The sequence below is a fragment of the Canis lupus genome, chromosome 24, assembly GCF_011100685.1.
Source record: "Canis lupus familiaris isolate Mischka breed German Shepherd chromosome 24, alternate assembly UU_Cfam_GSD_1.0, whole genome shotgun sequence".
NCBI classification, from domain to species: Eukaryota; Metazoa; Chordata; class Mammalia; order Carnivora; family Canidae; genus Canis; species Canis lupus.
The window spans coordinates 18,134,699-18,143,160 of NC_049245.1; the positions used below are offsets into that span (position 1 = coordinate 18,134,699).

At 52.5% G+C, this 8,462-nt stretch overlaps 1 protein-coding gene and 1 long non-coding RNA gene across 5 annotated transcripts; one reads left to right on the top strand and one right to left on the bottom strand.

Annotated features, from left to right (window-relative positions):
• Window positions 1-490: 490 nt before the first annotated feature.
• On the bottom strand, window positions 491-6,041 carry LOC111092057. Its single transcript, XR_005377655.1, has 3 exons — window positions 5,434-6,041; window positions 4,855-5,076; window positions 491-621 (listed from the first exon to the last, which is right to left on the bottom strand). It is a non-coding gene; the product is annotated as an uncharacterized LOC111092057 (long non-coding RNA).
• On the top strand, window positions 3,579-8,462 carry GFRA4 (GDNF family receptor alpha 4). Of its 4 annotated transcripts, none has more exons than XR_005377653.1 (6): window positions 3,579-4,592; window positions 5,922-6,267; window positions 6,427-6,536; window positions 6,631-6,765; window positions 7,300-7,518; window positions 7,691-7,748. XR_005377653.1 is itself a non-coding variant. In XM_038571733.1 (6 exons), exons 1-6 carry the CDS (start codon window positions 4,532-4,534, stop codon window positions 7,769-7,771), a joined length of 954 nt encoding a protein of 317 aa, XP_038427661.1. In that variant the 5' UTR covers window positions 3,584-4,531; the 3' UTR covers window positions 7,772-8,462. The 4 variants fall into 4 exon arrangements, 2 of the variants coding, with proteins under 2 accessions (XP_038427661.1, XP_038427660.1); XR_005377654.1 differs by having other exon boundaries at window positions 7,303-7,518; XM_038571733.1 differs by having other exon boundaries at window positions 3,584-4,592; window positions 5,922-6,328; window positions 6,385-6,540; ... (1 more) ...; window positions 7,427-7,518; window positions 7,691-8,462.

The window sequence follows — 8,462 nt, forward strand, 5'->3', positions numbered from 1 at the left end:
GTTGGTGGGTGGAGCCTCAGATGGCAGCCAGGCCCCCTGACGTACCTGGGCATAGGATGGTGTTACTTAGCTTGAATGATCCCTTTGCTCCATGTCTAATGCCTCCCTTGGAGATTCTCAGAAGCCACTCATTCTCTTCTGTGCTTCATGAAAGAATTGCTGGGTGACCTTCTGTATTGGTCAGCTGTTGCTATATAACAAAACCACTCCCAAAACATAGTAGCTTAAGACAACTAATTCTGTGAATTAGCAAATTAGGTTTAACTCAACACGGGGTTCAGTTGGGCTCATATGTTTGCAATCAGCTGCCGGTTGGTTGGGCAGTTCTGCTTCTGGGTTTGGCCAGCTGTTGGGTAGACTGATAAGGATGAATGGGCTATGCAGTCATTTTTCCAACAGACTAGCCCAGACTAGGGTTCGAGAGAGGGGGACCAGGATTAGGGTAAGGTAAGTGATACACTTAGCTTGAGCACACACACAAAAAAGGCAATCAAGATGAGAGATATTTTAATGTAAAATTTTTAAAAGCAAAATTAATGCCAAAATCAATGATGAACAAAACATCAGAGTTTTAACTGAAGACCAGATCAGTGATTGTGTCATGCCGAGCCACACTGGAACCTGAAGCAGAAGGAGAAATTCGTAAGAGTGATCCTGTCTCACCCCAATCCCAGCCCTGCCAAAAAGTCAGTGGAAGCTTGCAAGGCCTCTGGAAGATTCTACAACTGGCACATTTTACTTCCATAATACCCTATTGGCACAAGCAAGTCACAGGGCCAGCTCAAGCTCTAGGGACTGGGAGAGAAACTCTCTTGATGGGAAGAGCAGCAGAATCATGTTTCAGAGGGCCTGAACACTTGGGGGAATTCTTACAACCCACCATTCCTGCCACTGGCTGCAGAGAAGAGGCAGCTCCAGGCTTGGGCTGGCTTCCACTCCATCAGCCCCAGAGATTGAATGAGACAGTTTTCTAAAACTGCCTTTTATTCTTTTAAGATTTTATTTATTTATTCATGAGAGACAGAGAGAGAGAGAGAGAGAGAGAGAGAGAGGCAGAGACACAGGCAGAGGGAGAAGCAGGCTCCATGCAGGGAGCCAGATGTGGGACTAGATCCTGGGTCTCCAGGATCACGCCCCGGACTGAGGGTGGCGCTAAACTGCTGAGCCACCCGGGATGCCCATATTATTTTTCTTTCTTTCTTTTTTTTTTTTTAAGCTTTATTTGAGAGAGAGAGTGACCGGAGGGAGGGGCAGAGGGAGAGGGAGAGAGAATCTCAAGCAAACTCCCCACCAAGCTTAGAGCCAGATGTGGGGCTCAGTCTCTAAGATCATGACCTGACCTGAAACCAAGAGTCAGACATTCAACCAACTGAGCCACCCAAGTACCCCAAGCTGCCTTTTGTCTTAATTGTACCCATGAGATTTTGATTTACAACAACGACCTGAGTAATGACATGGAGAGGTTAATGAAAGAAGTTTTTATTACTCACAATTTTATTACTTACAATTCCCAATAGAGGGGGTCATGTCATGCCAAGCAGGGCCACATGAGGAAGCATGAGGTTCAGGCAGGAGGCAGAAGCAGGAGTGAGGGGAGAGAACTAAAGTTTCTACAGGAAAGGCAAGGCAGGGCAAGATAAGCCACTCAGGATTGGCCAGCTCCAGAATATAGGGGTAGTCTCTAATGGCCTGGTACCTGGCCCTGTGGTGATTTAAGGCAGGGCAAATACAGGCTTGGTAAGGGTTAGGAGAAAGGAGGTGGTTGGGGTATTGACTCAGGATTTGTTGGTCTGCATATGAAAGACATATTCATAGGCAAATATTCCTTAACTCTAGGAATTAAGGTTAGAAGCAGTCTCTTCCCCAGTCACCAAGCTCCCTCGTCCAACCAAGATAGATGTCAAATCATTATAAAATACAGAAAATAAAGAACATGATTAATACATCTCTCCTGGGCAGCCCCGGTGGCTCAGCGGTTTAACGCTGCCTTCAGCCCAGGACCTGATCCTGGAGACCAGGGATCGAGTCCTGCGTCGGGCTCCCTGCATGGAGCCTGCTTCTCCCTCTGCCTGTGTCTCTGACTCTCTTTCTCCCTCTCTGTGTCTCTAATAAATAAAATCTAAAAAAAAAAAAAAAAAAAATCTCTCCGTACTCTCACCCTTGAGGGGGGGTGGTATCTGGATCCCATGAGACTCCCCCTTTAGTGCATGTCTTAAAATACTGAAAATTACATGATAAAGAGGAAAACATCTCATGATAAAAATTGAATGATTAAAAATTGGGTATGCCATGAAAGCAGTACTTTGAGGAGAATTTATAGCCACAGTATTTTTTATACAAAGAGAGCTGAAAGTTAATGGGATAAAGGTCCACATTAAGAAGTTAGAAACCCATGGGATCCCTGGGTGGCGCAGCGGTTTGGCACCTGCCTCTGGCCTAGGGCGCGATCCTGGAGACCCGGGATCGAATCCCACATCGGGCTCCCGGTGCATGGAGCCTGCTTCTCCCTCTGCCTGTGTCTCTGCCTCTCTCTCTCTGTGATTATCATAAATAAATAAAAAAAACCCAAGAAGTTAGAAACCCAGGATCAGATGATTTCACTGATTAATTCTACCAAATTTTTTTTTTTAGGATTTATTTATTTATTGATGAGAGAGAGAGAGAGGGAGGGAGAGAGAAAGAGAGAGAGAGAGAGAGAGGCAGAGACATACGCAGAGGGAGAAGCAGGCTCCTCACAGGAGCCCAATGTGGGACTCGATCCTGGATTCCAGGATCACTACCTGAGCCAAAGGTGAGCACCCAACCGCTGAACCACCCAGCATCCCTCTACCAAACTTTTAAAGAAGAATTAATGCCAGTCCTTTTCAAACCCTTCCAAAAAATTCAAAGAGGAGGGAACACTTCCAAACTCATTTTAGGAAACCAGCATTGCCCTGATACCAAAGCCAGATAAGGATGATATGAGAAAACTAGAAACCAATATCCCTGATGAGTACAGATGCAAAGATTCTCAACAAAATATTAGCATAGTAAATTCAATAGCACATTAAAGGATCATACACCATAAGCAAATGGGATTTATCCTTGAGATGCAAGGATGGTTTAACATATGCAAATTAATAAATGTGATACACCACATTAATAGAAAGATAAGTCATATAATCATCTCAGTAGATGCAGGACAAGCATTTGACAAAATACATCCTGTCATGATAAAAAAAAAGAAAAAAAAATCAACCAAAACCTGGGTATAGGAGGACTATACGTCAACATAACAAAGGCCAGATACTTACAAACCCATATCTGACATCATACTCAATGGTGAAAGGTTGAAAGTTTTTCTTCTAAGATCAGAAACATGGTAAGGATGGATGCCCATTCCAACCATTCCCATTAAGGATGGTGCTGGAAGTGCTAGTGAGAGCACTTAGGAAGAAAAGGAATAAAGACCTCCAGATCAGACAGGAAGAAGTAAAATTATCTTTGTTTGCAGATGACAGGATTTTATTTTATTCCTTATTTTTTATTTTACTTTAAGATTCTATTTTTAAACAATCCGTACACCCAGTTTGGGGCTTGAAATCACAACTGTGAGATCAAGAGCGACATGCTCTAACTGAGCCAGCCAGGTGCTTCAATGATATGATTTTATATATAGAAAATCCTAAAAACTCCATCAAAAAACTATTAGAACTAATCCCCAAATTCAGCAGTTACAGCATACAAAATCAACGTACAGAAATCAGGGGTGTTTCTAGTCACTGACAAATTATCTTCAAGGGAAATAAAACAATCCCATTTGCAACAGCATAAAAAATATCAACGAATAAATTTAACCGAGGAGGTGAGAGACCTGTACACTGAAAACTCTAACACTTTGATGACAGAAATTGAAGAAGATACAAACAAATGGAGAGATATTCCATGGTCATGAACTGGAAGAATTAATATTCTTCCATCTACTGATTCAGTGCAATCCCTATCAAAGTTCCAATGGTACTTTTCACAGAAATAGAAAAGATAATCCTAAAATTTGTACGGAATCACAAAAGATGCTGAAGAGCCAAAGCCACTCAGGGAAGGATATATGTAAGGGGAACACTAACATTTTTCTTAGCAACTTTCTTCAAGTCTTTAGTTAAAAATAAAAAGTTAGAATTATAAAAGAAGGGAAAGAACAATGATGTTTCATAAAGTTAATGGTTTGGCATGGGAGAGACAAGGTCTCCTTAGGTTGTTGGTGTGTGTGTGTGTGTGTGTGTGTGTGTGAGAGAGAGAGAGAGAGAGAGCACACCTAGGCACATTCAGGTGCTGAATTCAGCCACTGGGGGACCTACCCGAAGGCATAGCCTGGAGTAGGGCCTCAGTGGGGCCGGGGATCATTCCCTCTACAAAGGCTCCTCCCTCAGGGAGTGTTCAAGTCAGCACGGACACTTGGGTTCCCAGCACTGGGCTCACGCAGTGCGGGAAGGGGACACCTGTCCCACTGGGACTCTGTTCCAGCTGTCATCTCCTCTGTTTGCTGCCCGGCATGGACCTCTGCTTGGTGCCTATGATGCTGCCGCTGCTGCTGCTGCTGCTGCTGCTTCAGGGTGAGCGGCCATCTCCTTCCCCAGACCCCTGAACTCTGGCCTCTCTGATTTTCACAGACAGGGTGAGGGGGGCAAGAGGACAATCCTGGAAAAACCCAGCACCACAGCAAGGGGCACCAGCAAGAGACCCATGTACTGGGTGTGCAGAGACACCTGGCAGCCCTGCAGTGCACTGTGCAGCCCACCCCTCCCCACCCCCATGTCCCATCATGGTACCCCTGTCCCAGAAACTTTCTTTTTCCTACTCTCCCACTTCACTTACCCTTCCCCCAACCCCTACTCTCCATCTTCAGTCTTGGAGCTTCACACTCATTCCTTGGTGCCACGCATCTGCTGTTCCACCTGCTTGGCTTCCCCTTCCGCAGCAGGGGCATCGTGGAGTTAGGGGTCGCTTTTCCAGATGGATGTGGGGCCTGACTCGAGAACTTCTGCTGAGCGCAGAGCTCCGAGGGGCGGGGGTACCCTGGTTTTGGCGACCCAGATCCTAGGAAGGGGTTGTCAAGTCCCTTCCTCCAGACCCTGGCCTGGCCCCCAGCGGAGTGCCATCCGACATGGACTCTTTGGCTCTTGGGGCTCAGGACAGAGCTCCGTGGCCTGACCGGAAGGACTTTTCTGGAATCCACACCCTGGCAGCCAGGTCTAAATGGGCCCTCCAGTGCCCAGAGCCCTTTCAGGGAATCCCTCTTTTGCTGGCTGGGGGAGAGTGGAGGGACCAGGGGAAGCCAGAGTCTAGGTGGGGCAGTACGGGAAATGGACGAGAAGGGAGCATCAGAGGGAGTGGGAGGGCGAGAGGCGCGGTGAGGGGCTGGAAGGAGGGAGAGCCGGAAACCCAGAGACTCACTCAAACGATGTCCTTGGGCAAGGGCCGAGAAGACAGGAAGAAAGCTCCGGTGTCCCAGCGCGTCAGAGAGAAAGAGGAGTAGCCACCGTTCTCAACGCCATTTCAGATAAAAGTCCATTAGCCAAGTTCCCCAAAGCCCGGCTCTGTTTCCGCGTCGGGCGGGGCCTAGGAGAGTGGCAGGAGCCCCGCGGACCCTCTTTGGACGGGCGTGGCCGTTCTGCGGCAGGACTGGTGCGTGGGGAGGATGGGGAGGCCAAGCTGAGTCTTGGCGCTCCTCACGCGTCCGCAACGTGTTGCAGGACTCCCCAGGGCCCGCCGCCACCCAGCCCCGCGAGGGAAGGCCGGTCAGTGCCAGCCGGTCACGCCTTGGAGCCACACCGCACTCCTCAGTCCGCAGCGCCCCGCATCTTTAGGGGGCGTGCGGGGGACGCAGGTGCAGCGCACCGGTAGGGCTCACTGAGACCAGCAGCTGCCCGCCCCTCCCCTAGGGTCGCCCAGCTCGGCCGGACGGAACCGATGCCTGGACGCGGCCGAGGCTTGCACGGCGGATGCGCGGTGCCAGCGGCTGCGCACCGAGTACGTGGCTCAGTGCCTGGGTCGGGCCGCGCCCGGGGGCTGTCCTCGCGCCCGCTGCCGCCGCGCCCTGCGCCGCTTCTTCTCCCGCGGGCCGCCCGCGCTCACCCACGCGCTGCTCTTTTGCCCGTGCGCCAACGCCCCGTGCGCCGAGCGCCGGCGCCAGACCTTCGTGCCCGCCTGTGCCTTCTCGGGGCCCGGGCCGGCGCCGCCCTCCTGCCTCGCACCCTTAGACGCCTGCGAGCACAGCCGGATCTGCAGGTGCAGGCGCTGGGTGGGACGGGGCGGCGGGCCCCGGTCCGGTCCCGGGTGCTGGGGGTGCGTGGGGGGGCCTGCAGGTGCGGGCGCTGGGTGCGACGGGGCGGGGGGAGACGGGAGGGGGCGGGCCCCGAGCTCACCGCCCCCCGTCGCGCCGCGCAGGCCCCGCCTCCTGGCCTTCCAGGCCTCCTGCGCGCCCGCCCCCGGCGCCCCCGACGGCTGCCTGCTGGACCAGGCCCCTCGCTGCCTGCGCGCCTACGCCGGCCTCGTGGGTACGCACTGCCGGGGTCCGGGCGCGGGCTGGGCCTCTCCCGGGGATGCCTCCGCCAGGGTGGGCCGACTAGCCAGCCTCGGGGTCCTCCGCAGGCACCGCCGTCACCCCCAACTACGTGGACAACGCGAGCGCGCGCGTGGCGCCCTGGTGCGACTGCGGAGCCAGCGGAAACCGGCGTGAGGAGTGCGAAGCCTTCCGGGGGCTCTTCACCAGGAACCGCTGCTTGGGTGAGGGTCCCGGGCGGGAGGCGCCCACCGCCCCTTCCCAGGGTTTGGCGGGCCGGACCTCATGTTAGCGCCGAGGAAACAGGCTGTTTGCGGCAGCCACGCAGGTGCACACCCCTCTGCTGCCGACCTGCCCCTCCACAAACCCGCGCACAGCCCTCTCCGGAGGCCAGATCACAGACCAAAGTAGGATCTTAGGGATGTCTAGGCCTGTGACCCTGCGGACAGGCGGGTGGGGGTGGGGCTGTCAAAACAAGTTTCTGAGTTCCTGGAATGGAACCTGGCCAGATTCCGGCCACGGCCACTTCTGAGGCGGTCCCACCCCCAGGGCACTCCCGATGCCTCCATTGATGATCGTGCCTTTTGGGTCTGAATAAACTGGGCGGCCTGGGTGTGAAGTCCAGCCCAGAGTTAGTTAACTCTGCGAGGCGTTTTTGTGCACATCTGTGCCCTTCCCTGTGAGGATGGCAGTTTGTAAGGCACTATTAGCACAGCTGTTCCTATTTTGTTATTCCTGTCATGCAACTTCCATTCCAGAAGCCAGTCCTCGTCGATGACCTATCCTCCCACCGCAGGATGCTAGAGGTCTCTGTTTGTCCCGGAGGATCCGGGCTTTGTGCTGGGGTTTCCCAGCCTAGCCCACCCTGGACTCTTTCCTCCATAGATGATGCCATACAGGCCTTTGACAGTGGGTGGCCTCTAGTCCTGCGCGACCAGCTAGATGTCCATCAGGACTCTGAGTACCCTCTCCTGCAAGTAGGTATAGGGAGGGGATGCTGAGCTGGGAGCCCCTGCACTGCCTCCTTCCACATACTTCCATTCCTGATAGGCCTGGATGGAGGCATGAGGGGCCTGGGATGGAGGTGGTGGAGGCAGAGAGCAGAACCCAGCTTTTGCCTGAAGTCCACATTTTGCTCCCACCCCCAAGGTGTCCTCTGCAGTTGGGCTTCTGGTTGGGAGCTCCCTGCTCTCCATGCTTCCTGTCTTGGCTCTCCAGCCCCTGCTTTGACTAGGACAGCCGACCTTGGACAACATCACTGTCCCATCCTGCCTGGGGTACAGGGCCCCTTCTGTACCCCACTGCCTCACTGAAAGTGAACTGGCTTGCCTCCCAACCTGGCCCCAGTGCTTTTGCACTGCTACTCTTTTTTACACCCTGTGTACCTGTCCCCTAAAGTGAGGGAGGTGGGCTGAGGGTCTGATGCAAAGCTCTTGGTTTCCCTTTTAGTGGGTTTCTTGGTTTTAGGTCCCTCTCTCCACTGACCTTGGAATAGTGGGGTTGTCCCACAGGGTAGGGATGGGAGGGGGTCACCTGTGTTCCTGAAGCCTCACTGGGGCCCCAGATCACCTAGAAGTCATAAAGCATCCAAATTCCCAGAATTCTAAGGGATTTTATCAGCCTCCCCAAATAGAACATGCCTTAAAGAGTACATATGAACAGGCTTATAGGCAAAACTTTTAACACTTTCCAGCCTTTCATGGCACCCTCTCAAGGAGGCACCACCCGTTATGATAGCCACATGTGCCCTATGACTAATGTTGGTAAAGTTCTTCCCATACATGATATGCTGCTCGGTGGGCACCATCTAGAATGAGAATCCAGTCCCCTGCATTGCACTGGTCACATGACCACCTTCCCCATGGTTTAACCTAGCTCTGTGAATGGCATCCGTAGTTCAATAAATCCACATGCGCTGCAA

Excerpts from the sequence above, each read along its gene's own strand:
- GFRA4 (XM_038571733.1), top strand. The coding sequence starts at position 4,532 with ATGGACCTCTGCTTGGTGCCTATGATGCTGCCGCTGCTGCTGCTGCTG. Across the intron at positions 4,593-5,921 it reads GCTGCTGCTGCTGCTTCAGG|GGTCGCCCAGCTCGGCCGGA; the intron begins GTGAGCGGCCAT and ends CCCCTCCCCTAG. Across the intron at positions 6,541-6,608 it reads TACGCCGGCCTCGTGGGTAC|CCAGCCTCGGGGTCCTCCGC; the intron begins GCACTGCCGGGG and ends TGGGCCGACTAG.